This window comes from Sprattus sprattus (assembly GCF_963457725.1).
Source record: "Sprattus sprattus genome assembly, chromosome: 19".
Lineage (NCBI taxonomy): Eukaryota > Metazoa > Chordata > Actinopteri > Clupeiformes > Clupeidae > Sprattus > Sprattus sprattus.
Window position 1 is genome coordinate 19,991,894 of NC_137917.1, and position 16,171 is coordinate 20,008,064.

At 43.9% G+C, this 16,171-nt stretch overlaps 2 protein-coding genes across 2 annotated transcripts; both read right to left on the bottom strand.

The window, feature by feature from the left end:
* Positions 1 to 49: 49 nt before the first annotated feature.
* LOC308380581 (glutathione S-transferase kappa 1-like) lies at positions 50 to 3,308 on the bottom strand. The gene is made up of 8 exons (XM_080857988.1): positions 3,147 to 3,308; positions 2,682 to 2,753; positions 2,472 to 2,553; positions 2,157 to 2,285; positions 1,707 to 1,849; positions 1,393 to 1,509; positions 1,204 to 1,297; positions 50 to 694 (listed from the first exon to the last, which is right to left on the bottom strand). Exons 2-8 carry the CDS (start codon positions 2,751 to 2,753, stop codon positions 645 to 647), a joined length of 687 nt encoding a protein of 228 aa, XP_080714114.1. The 5' UTR covers positions 3,147 to 3,308; the 3' UTR covers positions 50 to 644.
* A 1,368-nt stretch (positions 3,309 to 4,676) lies between these two features.
* rap1gapl (RAP1 GTPase activating protein-like) lies at positions 4,677 to 15,230 on the bottom strand (the record flags this gene model as incomplete). The annotated part of the gene is given in 20 exon segments (XM_080857969.1): positions 4,677 to 4,764; positions 4,860 to 4,888; positions 5,253 to 5,312; positions 5,839 to 5,919; positions 6,170 to 6,328; positions 6,815 to 6,901; positions 7,145 to 7,216; positions 7,439 to 7,612; positions 11,561 to 11,690; positions 11,927 to 12,027; positions 12,211 to 12,294; positions 12,503 to 12,556; positions 12,957 to 13,035; positions 13,195 to 13,292; positions 13,419 to 13,610; positions 14,267 to 14,314; positions 14,604 to 14,681; positions 14,684 to 14,831; positions 14,997 to 15,029; positions 15,169 to 15,230. Coding segments are annotated over 20 exon segments (1,857 nt in total).
* Between the last annotated feature and the right edge of the window lie 941 nt (positions 15,231 to 16,171).

Sequence of the window (16,171 nt, forward strand, 5' to 3'; positions counted from 1 at the left end):
AAGATAATGTAAATTCCATTAACTTCTACTATTACTAAATGGTCCAAGCTTTTTATGTTTCACGACAAACATGTTTTAATTCAGAGGTATGTTACAGAATATCTCTGTGATAGCATATATTTAAAGTCAACAGGTCAACAATAGGGTACGACCTGTAAAATGTCTAGTACAGTGCCTTCCAAGTTTGTACAGGGGGCGCCAGTGGGATGGAAAAACACTGGAATGACCTTTGTTTGTAAGAAATTAAAACTTAAAGGGTGCCATTTTTGTTTCATTATTTATCTACATTTTGGGCAATTAATACACCCGAGACAATGCATCAAAATATATATATCAGAAAAGTACCACCGTTTCCCCACTAATGCACGGTTATTTTTAACAACAGGATCTGTATTTAAGATCTCAGTCCCCCTGGATACCTTTTTGGTATGATTACACAGTGAATGAACATCATTATTCCTAGTGTTGCTTGATAACTCAAGATGAACTCTGAAGTTTGCAAGTTGCAAAACCACTTAAAACCTACACAACCATGCATGGAGAACAATTATGGCAAAATAATTTCATTAATTACAAACATACAGTTAGATCCTTGTGTTAGATCCTGTTTTTCTTTTTACTGTGATACTGAAATCCAAAGTGTTTTACATTTTGGAAGCAGGTGTGTTTGGTTGTGGTCCCACCCACTTCTCTCCTAAAAGACAAAGACATTAGATTAGAAAAGTTGATAAACGATCTTTGCACCATGGTGGCCTATTATGAGATACATGCGCACCACAATATAATAACAATGACAACAAAGGAGTCATGACATGGTAATTATAAATGACTGATTATCAGTCTATTACCATAAAAATGACAGAAAAACACAGTCCATGTCACGAGACTGTCATTGCGAACTCAAACTATTCAAATACTGTGTCAATAAATGTTATATGAAACACTTTTCAGTATGGGTCAGACAGTATAAAGCAGGGGTCTCAAACTCAAACCAATTCCGTCCCCCCAAGTGATTTTATCCGGCCCGCAAAGTTCCATTGATTAAAAAAAAAAAAGTTCCATTGATTTAAATGGGCCCCCCAACGTTTACCAGAAAATCTGGCCCCCCAATAACCAGATTGGACGCTCATCGGCACCTGCGTAATTTTAGTTTGAGACCCCTGGTATAAAGAGTTCTCAAAACAAAACATGTATATTTCTGACCTATGGAGTGGGCCAACAGCTCAAATCTGTCTGAACCAAAGAATACTTCAGGTTTCCCATCCACATGACAGACGATCAGAGGGAAGCCAAAGGCCTACAGAAACAGATGAGAGGATTGGTAGGTCAAGAGAAGAATGAATGAATCTGGGTTAGTGAACACAAAGGCATAACTACTGAGACGATACTGACCCCATACTCCAGTGCTTCCTGTGTGGTGTTCTTCAGCTTGTCTTTGACAGCCTTTGATTGGGCCAACTTCAGCAGCTCCTCAACCTCACTGGCCGAGAGTCCAGCCTTAAGACCCGCCTTAAAAAAAAACAAAGAACGCAGTAAAGTTTACTGAAAACAAGACACTTCACAAAACAGTCAGTTACAATTCCCCTCACACTGTGGGGTGAAATCATTATTCAGAATGGGGGGTTGGCAGTAGTGGGTAAGACCCTAAGGTGTACTGAAACCAGCACTCCTGAGAGGTATGGGTTGGGTGTGGATCAGTATGGTACCTCTGTGAGTGAGGCAGGCTGGGTGATGTCTTGATCTTTACTCCAGATTCTCGTCCACAGCTCCCTAGACAACTTCTCCACCTTAGCATCACCATCTGTCTTCATCTCTACCGCCGCCACAAAGCGCATGGCTGCAAGAGAACCTGAGGGGTATTCCAAGTACATGGTTTAGTGACAGACCTGTTAACTCAGAGTAAGTGGTAAACCTCCTATTAACAAAACGAAGCCGTAGGACTTTTCCTATAGGAGGTTTAACACTTACTCTAAGTTAACTTACCTAGGTTTGACACTAAACCATGGAGGCCTACTTGAAATACCTACCCGACAGAAAAGGGCATGAATATAAAGTAGGTGTAGGTATGGACTTATAGAGGATCGGTGAGTTGAGTTATGAGCAAGAAGATGTTAATGTCATGGGAGGATACACTGGAAATGAGGGAGATGAGGTACCTTTCTCAAACATGGCGTCAAAGGGGTCTGCAGGGCTGGACAGGGGCACGCTGAAATACTGGCCGAGACGGCCCAAGTCTTTCATCATGTACAGAAACTTATTTGGGACCAGACCTGGGGGCTTGTTGCCTAACTCCCCAACAAACACACAAACAACAGAATCAAAAGTGCAAAACTTACCAGGTATAATAAACATCTAAATCCATCTAAATGCAATTGAAAAATATTGTACACCATACACACACACTAGATACGCATCACTTGCAAATGAAGGACAAAGTAGGCGTGTATTTCTTTCAAAAAAGTTAAGCCTACCTGATCCGTGCATAATGCCTGACAACCATGCAGGTCGTAATTTGAGATCAATGTTCCACACATTTCTATAGCGACACATCACCTAGAACCACGTAAAAAGTACAAACTCCATTAAAAGCCTGGATACATTTATAAACTAGCCTAGTTACACCAGAAATCACCACGTGAGTGGTTGCATCTAGGCTATAGCTGTTGCAAATGATCACAAACCTCGAATCCGAGCCAAGAGTAAGGAGATACAACGTCGTAGAACAATTCTAACACTTTTTTGGAGCTTGACATCTGAAGTGAACAAAAAGATATGGTCAGCCTACTCAAGTCAAAGGAAAAGAGGATACAGAAACAAGTAGCGTCATTGTCATTTAATGTTAACATTGACAGAGGGTTTTGTCCATGGACCAAAAGTAGGTAAAAGTTCACCAACATCCCTAACGTTGGATAAAGTGACAACACCCTGAGACATAACCAAGCTAAACTACAGAGCAAGACTCCGCTGACGTTTAAGTTTTAAGTGTTGAAAGTTATGCCCGTGCAAATAGCATTACAACAATATTTTAACGGCGACAATGGCAAGTCAGAGTAACCCAGTGTGACTTTTCAGAAGTTAATGAAGGTTGTTGCCCTCTCTCTCACAATCATTTAACGTAGCCGTTCGTCATTGTCAAAGGTCTCTACCTTGAACTTCTGAGAATCCGCCAAAAAGATCGGCAAATATTCAGGACCGATGCAAAGACTAGTAAATATGATTTATTTCTGTAATATCTCAGAGAAAGAGAGAGAGAGAGAGAGAGAGAGAGAGAGAGAGAGAGAGAGGGAGAGAGAGAGAGAGCAAGACTATTTTCCTTTTCTTCTTCTTTTGATTTAAGATCGGTCCTGAAAATCATTACTGCCACCTACTGTTTTGCATGAATATAGGCACAGATGGATTCTGTTGGCTATAAGCTATACTTAAATACTAAACGGCATTCTGCACCGAAAATAAACCTGACATACCAATCAATACAGTGGCACATAAAAAGAGCTTTACATATGTAGTATTAAGTTCAGTTTGTTAATAGTATATTTTGATATTTGTAGCATACTAAGTTCATTTCCTCAGTAATAAGTGGGACGCCAACACCAGATGTTATTTATATAGCACTGCTACTGCACAAATGCAGAAAGTAGCCTATGTCATCTGAAAAAGCTGGTGTGTGCCCTTTGAGGGGTTTGTGGATAGCACAACCACTTCATGAAATGCATGTGACCTTTGAGTTGCACAGTTTTTCAGCATTTAAATCCATCACAGACATCAAAATGGAGAAAACCACCAATATACGGCTATATATAATATATAAGGCTATTGAGGTCTATTTTCTGTTCTTCTATCTTCATTTGCACATTTGGCATTGAGAAAATCCAAAAGTAACGGAAAGTAATCAAGTTGAGTTACTTTAATATTGTGTTACTTGGATTAGGTTACTGAATACAATTTTAACAGGTAATGAGTAATTTTATCGGAATACATTTTTAAAGTAATCCTCCCAACCCTGGTCGTGACCTATGCTTAGGCATACATTGTGAGATATTTAACATATTACAAACTATTATTATTCAGTATGTAACCCAAACATACCTGTCAAACTGGAAAAAGGGTTTACCACATCTTTATACATAGGAACTATACATTTATACTTTCAATAACATGCAATGGTTGTAACTTCATTAAACCTTATATTTACCAATAATATTTAACCATAAAGTGATATTGCACTTGAACAGTAGTCAGAAAAACAATTCATTTCACTCTGTAATTTCAGTTTACAGATGATTCACAGTCATTCTCAGAAGTCATTCACAGAAAAACACAGCGAACTGACAGTTACTCAAACAGTCCAGCAGGTGTCGCCTCTACAAGTTCTCTTCAGTCCAGTCTCCCTAAGGCCCTAGGTTTCACTCTGGCCGTGTTGCGGCTGTGTTGCGGCTGTGCTGTGGCTGTGTTGCGGCTGCATAACCTGTTTATCCATTGATTTTCAAGCCGCTCCTCTCTTCATGCTCACAAAGGGGCCCCAAATGAAAACCAACAGGTCACGCAGACGCAACGCACATGCAACACAGCCAGTGAGCATAAGACCTAAGACCAGGCCTATAGTCGTTCCCAGGTTACTACACATTTACACAAGAAATGATCCGTAATCTTCAGGGCTAATACTGTCCCCTTCTCCCCTACGCGTCCTCTTCAGGGCTGGGCTGCCCAGGAGAGGAGCTGTCAGTGAGCTGAAGACCAGGTCCTGTTGGTCTCTGGCTTGGTTCACTGGAAAAAAAGTCAGTGTTTATCTTACATAGCATAATCTGTATCATAGGGAAAGTGATGTGAAACAGACGAGAGGTTAACAACACACAGCCTACCTGTCTGTGTCCTTTTCTGATGTGTTCATCTAGAGGGAATAATAGTATTAAGTTAGTATACGTTCTAGACATGAATGCAATGTTTAGAATGCAATGTTTATTCCTTAAATTCAATTCCTGTATCTGTGGCACTGATAGTTTAAATAATTGAATCTATCATAGATTTTAGTAAATCTTGCAAGATTCTGCATTGATGAAAGTATTTCAGCTGCAGTACCTAAGGCATTTTTCTCAAGTGATGTACCACCATAAAGCACCTCACCACCAACCAAATACACCACCACCACCACCGCGTCCATGAATTTGACTGATATCCTGGAGGCTCAACCCCTGTTTTTGATTTTATGATTGGTTAAAGGCCGAAGCTCGATGAGAGACTTCAGAGGGCAATACCTCCGTAATTTTCCTCAGGACGTTCAATTGACCCTGGCTTTCAGAAGAATTTGGGAATACCTGTCCACATTAAAATATACTTTTGAGGCACATTTCACAGTAACAACAACAACAACAACAACAACAACAACAACAACAGCAGCAGCAACAGCAACAACAGCAACAGCAACAGCAGCAGCAACAGCAACAACAGCAACAGCAACAACAACAGCAACAGCAGCAGCAACAGCAACAGCAACAGCAACAGCAGCAGCAACAGCAACAACAGCAACAGCAACAACAACAGCAACAGCAGCAGCAACAGCAACAGCAACAGCAGCAGCAGCAGCAACAGCAACAACAACAACAACAACAACAACAACAACAACAACAGCAACAACAACAGCAACAGCAACAGCAACAGCAACAGCAACAGCAACAACAACAACAACAGCAACAGCAACAGCAACAGCAGCAGCAACAGCAACAGCAACAGCAACAGCAACAGCAACAAAAACAACAACAGCAACAGCAACAGCAACAACAACAACAACCACATCAGCAACACAACAACATGCACAGCTTTCACCAGGAGCTACTGCACTACCTTAGTCTTTGGAGTGCTTCCTCCAGTCCTCTTTGGTGATCCCAGGGTGTCGAACGAGTGGCTGCGCACCCTCATTGCTCTCTGCAGGGAGAGGCAGATTAACACAGAGCCGGAGGGGTGACATCCTGCTCTTAAATGGCCTCCCTCAATGCCACAGCTGCATTAGGTCACCAATTTAACACACCAAAGGTCACAGAGAACGTTTCATATTAATAACATTAAAATATTCACTAAAAGAATGATTTACTGTAAACAAAAAAAAAATGTAAATGTTGAAACTCACAGCTCATGAAAAAGCAATTGCAATGGAAATGAATGTTGATGTATTCACCTTGAAGTTTTCGATAAAACCGCCACCTGCCTCTGGTGCCCCCTTGCCCCCCTCACCCGGGGGGAGAGGGCAGGGTGGTGGTGGCTCTCCCAGCATGCACTGGGAACGGGTGGTCAGTTCCGAATGCAGCCCCTCTAAGAGTGAGGAACGGGTTCGTACCTCAGAGGGAAAAAAATGGAAGAGTATGAGTACATGTTTTAGAAGTTTTATTATGTTAGAAACGGTTTAATGTAGTCTATGAACAACTGTCTTTTACACCAAAGGTGATCATATGCAAGCCATGCATATCGGTAAAACACATGATTACAGTACAATTACAGTACAGACCTATGACTTATCCATATGGAAGTACAATTGATCACACTGAATTCAGATACATTCTGCATAATCTCATAACTCTGCCTTAAATAGGATGGCCCAAACATCACAAGAACATATGAATACTTTGCATGTGTGCATAGGACTCAAAGAATCTCATACTGTGCAAATGATTACATTATACATTATGCATGTGTTCATCAGACCACACAGTGAATTACTTCTATCCGTGGATCAGAAGTGCATAGGGTTGTAATGGCGGTTTGGCACTTTAGGCTGTGGATGTGGATGTGGTGTGCAGATTACAGTTCTCCTCCTGGTAATTACCTCCAGTCTGCTGAACCTGTCAGACTTGTAGCAGGAGATCTCGGCATTGATGAGTTTAGTCAAGAGGAACTCCCTTAAAACCGAGCCCTGAGAAAGAGAGAGGGACGAAGTGTTTGAGTGTGTGTGTGTGTGTGTGTGTGTGTGTACATGCGTGTGTGTGTGTGTGTGTGTATGTGTGTGTGTGTGTTTGATTGTGTGTGTGAAAGAGAAAGAGAGAGAAAAAGAGAAAAAGATGGATACAACCTGAACCTGTATGTGTATGTGTATACATATTTGTACTTGTGTGTTGGTAGTTACTTTTAAGAACATATCTAAGTGCCTCTCTGTTACCTCAGTGAAAATGGGAGGAGAAGGAAGAGGCGGGCCAAAGGGAGGGACGTCCTCTCGGGCGGTGACTGACACCTGTTGGCCAAACAAACAAAGGCAAATTAAACAAATGAGCTAGATTCCATTACAGAAGCAAACATGGAATAACTGGAATAAACAAACTCTTTAATCCACATCCAGATCCACTACATTCATTCATTCATTCATTCAATCATTCATTCCTTCATATTTGTCATATATTTATCAATTAAATGTAAGTGGCCTTAGAGTAGACCATTGACTCTTTTCTTGTCTCACCTGGAAAGCTCCCCCGTCTCCCTCTTCCCCCTCTGGCCCTCCTCGCTTCACCCTCCTCACCGCGATGAAACAGTGCAGGAAGTGGGAGCTGATGACGTCAGGGATAAAAGGTGTGTTCCCCTCTTGGTAAACCAGGGCCACAATATCATTCCCAATATGCCTCTTTCTCTGCAGCTGAAGAACAGAAAGAAAGAAAGAAAAATAGAAAGAAAGAAAGAAAACTAATAGGGCGCCATCATACTGTGCATAAGGAGACATCTGATGCTAACACAGCGGTTAGACACATCTCACAATATGTGTGGCTGCTGTGATGAGGTGGAGGAGAGTATCGATGTGTGGCTGCTGTGATGAGGTGGAGGAGAGTATCGATGTGTGGCTGCTGTGATGAGGTGGAGGAGAGTATCGATGTGATGAGGTGGAGGAGAGTATCGATGTGATGAGGTGGAGGAGAGTATCGATGCTGTGATGAGGTGGAGGAGAGTATCGATGTGTGATGAGGTGGAGGAGAGTATCGATGTGATGAGGTGGAGGAGAGTATCGATGTGTGATGAGGTGGAGGAGAGTATCGATGTGTGGCTGCTGTGATGAGGTGGAGGAGAGTATCGATGTGATGAGGTGGAGGAGAGTATCGATGTGATGAGGTGGAGGAGAGTATCGATGTGTGGCTGCTGTGATGAGGTGGAGGAGAGTATCAATGTGATGAGGTGGAGGAGAGTATCGATGTGATGATGAGGTGGAGGAGAGTATCGATGTGATGATGAGGTGGAGGAGAGTATCGATGTGATGAGGTGGAGGAGAGTATCGATGTGTGATGAGGTGGAGGAGAGTATCGATGTGATGAGGTGGAGGAGAGTATCGATGTGATGATGAGGTGGAGGAGAGTATCGATGTGATGAGGTGGAGGAGAGTATCGATGTGATGAGGTGGAGGAGAGTATCGATGTGATGAGGTGGAGGAGAGTATCGATGTGTGGCTGCTGTGATGAGGTGGAGGAGAGTATCAATGTGATGAGGTGGAGGAGAGTATCGATGTGATGATGAGGTGGAGGAGAGTATCGATGTGATGATGAGGTGGAGGAGAGTATCGATGTGATGAGGTGGAGGAGAGTATCGATGTGATGAGGTGGAGGAGAGTATCGATGTGATGAGGTGGAGGAGAGTATCGATGTGATGAGGTGGAGGAGAGTATCGATGTGTGGCTGCTGTGATGAGGTGGAGGAGAGTATCAATGTGATGAGGTGGAGGAGAGTATCGATGTGATGATGAGGTGGAGGAGAGTATCAATGTGATGAGGTGGAGGAGAGTATCGATGTGATGATGAGGTGGAGGAGAGTATCGATGTGATGATGAGGTGGAGGAGAGTATCGATGTGATGAGGTGGAGGAGAGTATCGATGCTGTGATGAGGTGGAGGAGAGTATCGATGTGATGAGGTGGAGGAGAGTATCGATGTGATGAGGTGGAGGAGAGTATCGATGTGATGATGAGGTGGAGGAGAGTATCGATGCTGTGATGAGGTGGAGGAGAGTATCAATGTGATGAGGTGGAGGAGAGTATCGATGCTGTGATGAGGTGGAGGAGAGTATCAATGTGATGAGGTGGAGGAGAGTATCGATGCTGTGATGAGGTGGAGGAGAGTATCGATGCTGTGATGAGGTGGAGGAGAGTATCGATGTGATGAGGTGGAGGAGAGTATCGCTGTAATGAGGTGGAGGAGAGTATCAATGTGATGAGGTGGAGGAGAGTATCAATGTGTGGCTGCTGTGATGAGGTGGAGGAGAGTATCGCTGTGATGAGGTGGAGGAGAGTATCGATGTGATGAGGTGGAGGAGAGTATCAATGTGATGAGGTGGAGGAGAGTATCGATGTGATGATGAGGTGGAGGAGAGTATCGATGCTGTGATGAGGTGGAGGAGAGTATCGATGTGATGAGGTGGAGGAGAGTATCGATGTGATGAGGTGGAGGAGAGTATCGATGCTGTGATGAGGTGGAGGAGAGTATCGATGTGATGATGAGGTGGAGGAGAGTATCGATGTGATGATGAGGTGGAGGAGAGTATCGATGTGATGATGAGATGGAGGAGAGTATCGCTGTGTGGCTGCTGTGATGAGGTGGAGGAGAGTATCGATGTGATGAGGTGGAGGAGAGTATCGCTGTGATGAGGTGGAGGAGAGTATCGATGTGATGAGGTGGAGGAGAGTATCGATGTGATGATGAGGTGGAGGAGAGTATCGATGCTGTGATGAGGTGGAGGAGAGTATCGATGTGTGGCTGCTGTGATGATGAGGTGGAGGAGAGTATCGATGTGATGATGAGGTGGAGGAGAGTATCGCTGTGTGGCTGCTGTGATGAGGTGGAGGAGAGTATCGATGTGATGAGGTGGAGGAGAGTATCGATGTGATGAGGTGGAGGAGAGTATCGCTGTGATGATGAGGTGGAGGAGAGAATCGATGTGTGGCTGCTGTGATGAGGTGGAGGAGAGTATCGATGTGATGAGGTGGAGGAGAGTATCGCTGTGATGAGGTGGAGGAGAGTATCGATGTGATGATGAGGTGGAGGAGAGTATCGATGTGTGGCTGCTGTGATGAGGTGGAGGAGAGTATCGATGTGATGAGGTGGAGGAGAGTATCGATGTGATGAGGTGGAGGAGAGTATCGCTGTGATGATGAGGTGGAGGAGAGAATCGATGTGTGGCTGCTGTGATGAGGTGGAGGAGAGTATCGATGTGATGAGGTGGAGGAGAGTATCGCTGTGATGAGGTGGAGGAGAGTATCGATGTGATGAGGTGGAGGAGAGTATCGATGTGATGATGAGGTGGAGGAGAGTATCGATGTGTGGCTGCTGTGATGAGGTGGAGGAGAGTATCGCTGTGATGAGGTGGAGAGGAGAGTATCGATGTGATGATGAGGTGGAGGAGAGTATCGATGTGTGGCTGCTGTGATGAGGTGGAGGAGAGTATCGATGTGATGAGGTGGAGGAGAGTATCGATGTGATGATGAGGTGGAGGAGAGTATCGATGTGATGATGAGGTGGAGGAGAGTATCGCTGTGTGGCTGCTGTGATGAGGTGGAGGAGAGTATCGATGTGATGAGGTGGAGGAGAGTATCGATGTGATGAGGTGGAGGAGAGTATCGCTGTGATGATGAGGTGGAGGAGAGAATCGATGTGTGGCTGCTGTGATGAGGTGGAGGAGAGTATCGATGTGATGAGGTGGAGGAGAGTATCGCTGTGATGAGGTGGAGGAGAGTATCGATGTGATGAGGTGGAGGAGAGTATCGATGTGATGATGAGGTGGAGGAGAGTATCGATGTGTGGCTGCTGTGATGAGGTGGAGGAGAGTATCGCTGTGATGAGGTGGAGAGGAGAGTATCGATGTGATGATGAGGTGGAGGAGAGTATCGATGTGATGAGGTGGAGGAGAGTATCGATGTGATGAGGTGGAGGAGAGTATCGCTGTGATGAGGTGGAGGAGAGTATCGATGTGATGAGGTGGAGGAGAGTATCGATGCTGTGATGAGGTGGAGGAGAGTATCGATGTGATGAGGTGGAGGAGAGTATCGCTGTGATGAGGTGGAGGAGAGTATCGATGCTGTGATGAGGTGGAGGAGAGTATCGATGTGATGAGGTGGAGGAGAGTATCGCTGTGATGAGGTGGAGGAGAGTATCGATGCTGTGATGAGGTGGAGGAGAGTATCGATGTGATGAGGTGGAGGAGAGTATCGATGTGATGAGGTGGAGGAGAGTATCGATGCTGTGATGAGGTGGAGGAGAGTATCGATGCTGTGATGAGGTGGAGGAGAGTATCGATGTGATGAGGTGGAGGAGAGTATCGATGCTGTGATGAGGTGGAGGAGAGTATCGATGTGATGAGGTGGAGGAGAGTATCGATGCTGTGATGAGGTGGAGGAGAGTATCGATGTGATGAGGTGGAGGAGAGTATCGCTGTGATGAGGTGGAGGAGAGTATCGATGTGATGATGAGGTGGAGGAGAGTATCGATGCTGTGATGAGGTGGAGGAGAGTATCGATGTGATGAGCTGGAGGAGAGTATCGATGTGATGAGCTGGAGGAGAGAATCGATGCTGTGATGAGTTGGAGGAGAGTATTGATGTGTTTAACGCTACCTGCTGGGCGTCTCCATTTGTGAATGGCAATTTGGTGGCCACGTGAAACATGATCTCCCTTCCATGGAAGGACGTAAACACGGCCTCACTTCCTGTCTGCCCGTGAGATATATCCAAGCCTCCTCTGAATCTGAACAAGGGAGGGATAAAGAGAGAGAGAGAGAGAGAGAGAGAGAGGGAGAGAGAGAGAGAGAGAGAGAGAGAGAGATTGGGACATGGGGAGAAAAGGAGGAAGGATGTTTGTATCCAGGCCAAAGGGTCAGTGACAGGTTTTGGTGATTCAGTATTTTCAACGCATTTTCTTGACAACAAAGGTAGCCAGTCAGACTTGACTCATCTTCCAGCTCATGCTGAACCACTGCTCACCCTGTGAAACCACGCAGCTTCACCGTCTGTCCGAGAACCGAGAGGAAGTCCACAAACTCCTCATTCTCCTCAGAGTTACTCAAAATATCCTCCTCCGTCAGCTAAAACAGAAGAGGAACATGAGTGGAGAGAGAGAGAGAGAGAGAGAGAGAGAGAGAGGAACATGAGTAAAGAGAGAGAGAGAGAGAAGGAAGTTTTGAACACAGAAGAGTTGTGAAAACAGAAGTGAGGCATTTTGTAGATGTAGAGCGCTTGATGAGATGAGAGAGGATGGGTTTACACACCTGTCCCTCTTTCTGATACAAGACACCAAACTTGAAGTTGTGGGACACCCTGTGCTCATCGAACGCAGTGATGAGTTCTGGAGCCTGTGGGTGAGCGGGTGACAAACACAGGTAAATAAACATGTGTGATTTATGTCATCTGACATTAGCACAGTCAAAATGTTTAGGTCTGTGTTTCAAAAAAGCATCAATGTGCCCTGACCATAATAATCCACAGAATAGTAATATCTCAATTGACAACGGCCATTGCCCAATGAACACAGACATTTTAAGTCATGGTTAAAGCTTGTACCTTCAGGTAGTTGACTGTTTCAAATCTGGACACAGTCACATTTTCACAAAGCATCTGGACATTAAGAATCAGAGGACATAATATGAGGTGAAATATTAACAGTAATAGTAATAAAACAGTAAGAGTAACAGTAATAGTATAGTAACAGTAATTCTGTAATCTTGACATTAATGCAGATAGTAAACTATGTTGATTGAACAACAGCAGCAATTAACACTTAATTTACACCTTTCCATGAAGAGCCCCAAGGTGCTCTGCTTTCAGAGCACAAAATAGATACGTTAGATACGTTTATTTTATTTTTATTTCTGTCAAATGTTTGATATGGTTGTTCTAAAATTGCTTTAAAACTAACAAATCTGTCCCTTGGACCACCTCCATATTTCATGTATTTTCATATTGGTTATCATAACACTTTCCATTAGTGCAATCCCATAGTTGGTAAATGAATTACCCTGGCCAGCTCCACAGCTGTCGGAAGCTGCTGGAACAGTGATGCTGAGAAGGTTCCGTGCAGAGAACATTCTTTTAGTCTGGGCATAAGGAACACAGGACAGTTCTGTAAAAGAACCTAATAGCCTTTCACTAAACGAGTTCTAACATTACAATCAGATGGTTTGCTGTTGTTTAGTCCAGACTTCTATACAGTATTCACTCATGTGAGACTGAAAGTGTAACCCTGACGACGGAACCTCAAGATGACTCTTAGTCTCTTCTCTTCCTCCTCTAGACAAACTGACAGGACGAGGGGTCCCAAAGAACTGTCTGACGCCGTGAACGAATGATGGTACTGAGAGGAGAGATGAAATAGAGACAGGAACATTGATCAGAAATAGAAAACGTTTAGGTCCATGATCCACTGTGAAACCATGGCAAACAGAATTTGAAAAACAGGTAAGAGAAGCTATAAACTGACTCTGTGCCTGAAAAACTGTTGGTAGATCTTCGCCTCATTGTCCCTCTCCATGATGTCATAGCTCTCCAAGCCAAATGCATGCTGGGAACATGTGGGACTTGTCTCGACACACTTCTGCAAGGGGGGGTCAACCCAGTAGCCACCAGACTTGGGGGGCAACACGAGTGGTAGAGCCCCTCCTTTTGTCAGTAACTGCAGTTAGAAACAGGCAATAGGAGTAACGGCTTTAAGCATCTTTGATAACTTTCAAAAGTGCTATATAAATGTGATGTATTATTATTATTATTAATAAGTTAGTGCATTAGGGATCATCGTGCATCATATCATGTACAGTACTTGTTTTATGGAAGATAGCTTTCTGTCTACAAACACAAACCCTTAGTACTGTGAACCAATAATAAACATTCCCTTCAATCTGAGGCACTGTATTTGCATACAGGTCATACCCTTGCCTGATACTGTGTACCAGTTGACATGGTAGAACTAGGTTGTCCATTAAAGTCATGGAGGTAGAAAGTCTGTCTGACTGATTGTGTACGTCTGTAAGGGTCTGTAGATATGCAGGTGTGTGTGTGTTTATTATTATACATGTTTTGCCTCGCCTTTGCATAGCCAAAACATAGAATCATCATGCACGGAAAGACTGACCAAAGCATCTTCCTTTTTGTCATCCACGGTGTGTCTGTGTCAGTGTGTGTCAGTGTGAGTGTGTGTGTGTGTGCGTGCGTGAGTGTGTGTGCTTGTGTGTCTGTCTGTCTCACAAACAGTAGTTGTCACCTCTGAAGCGTGAAGGTCACATGCAGTCTTTCAGGAGCATACCTGAGAAATACGAATCCATGCATGCTTACCCTAAGAGGAAGAGGAAACTCACACCGCTGCTCTTCTAGTCTACTGCCCTGCAGCAGCACAGGGAGAAGCTGGCATCAAACACACGCACGCACGCACGCACTCACGCAAGCACACACGCAGGCAGGCACGCATACACACACACACACACACACACACACACACACACACACACACACACACACACACACACACACACACACACACACACACACACACACACACACACACACACACACACACACACACCAACCCCCATGCAAATTTGCAGATGCACTTGCATACTCAAACAAACACCATACAGAACAAAAATACTCCCAGCAGAATATAAAGAATCACCTGTAGCTTTGCAATGATCTCAAACAGTTCTGTCACCTTCAAGAGAGAAGATATGGTGAAAACATGGAGAAAAAAAACACCACATTATAAACTTCCATGCTGAAGACTTTTAGAAATGTAAATGTCCTTTTTACCTTCTGTGATGATGTGGCTGCTAAGACTGGTTTGGTCTCAGTAGACGGTGAGTCCAAGATCTCCAAAATATTGTGTTCCAAGGACTCTGGACTGCTACAACAGTTAGACTCAGTCTTAAGGACATACACTCAAAATATGGATAAGGTCATACATGAAGCCAATCTCAGGTCACATATGACACGGCACAAGCCTCATGTTATGAAGTAAACAATCGAGTAACAGACACAAACACATTATCCAAAATGGCATGTGACTTACCGGGACTCACTCTCACAAATGAACTTGTCCACGCTTCAAAAAGAGTGAAAGTGAAAACATTACTACACTAAAATTTCCCTCAAGGCATGCTTCATTCTAATGACCACAGCAGACATTTTGTTATACATGCATATTCAGCTGTAACAATGTAGTAATTATAATAATGACTCACCCTCCATAAGCGCCAAATGTAAAACTTCTCTTTCTGGAGAAATTCCTTCCATTTCTGTCCATAACTCGGAGTAGTTCTGTGTTTTTCTGAGTGTGTGTGAATGTGTGTGTGTGTGTGTGTGTGTTTTAAGTGTACAAGTGTATGTGTCTGTCAGTATCCAGCTAACTTGCCATCGAGTTAGACAACAGTGACATCGAATCAACCTGCCTGTAATTACTGTCAGCTTGTTTCTCGCCTGTGTCTGTTCGTCTAGCCTCTTCTGTCTCATTCCTCTCCCAGCCCCTGCCTCTCTCATTTAATCTCTCGGCACTTCCTTCCCTCTATCCTGCTGCATGAAAGACTGACAGGACATTTAACCCCTTCTTTGCTACACACAGAAAGACATAAACACACACACACACACACACACACACACACACCGTGCCTGTTTACTGTACACATAAGCCTATGTACATTACATACACAACACACACACTCTGTGCACACACGCAATGGAGGCAAGCTGGCACAATGCACATGCACACACACACACACACACACCTGCATTCTGAAATCCAAATGCATGTTCAAGTGGCTACAAATAGAAAACAAGGACTGATTTACTAACAAGACAATGCATACTGTATCATATATGTTGGCAAAAGCGTGACTTTCTGGTCAAAAAAAGAGAGCAAGAGATACATTAACAAGACTCTGTTTTCAGCTGTAGTAGACCTGTTACCCTTTAGTCAGTGTGGATCATCAATTATTGACAACACTTGCTGAGACAGGAGAGAGCAAGACAGCGGGAGAGAAAAGACGACGGAGAGAAGGAGGGAGGGCCGGAGTCTAATAAACAGCAATCAAAAAACTGTTTCATAGGAAATATAGCATAACTTTACTTTATAAGTGTGTTCAATTTCACTTTGGAGGTAATAGGCTATTTTGAAGGTTAGAGTTCTATGCACATTTTGCTTCTCACACAGCCTCTAAAATCCAAGATTGTCTAGCCCTTATTCCTTAG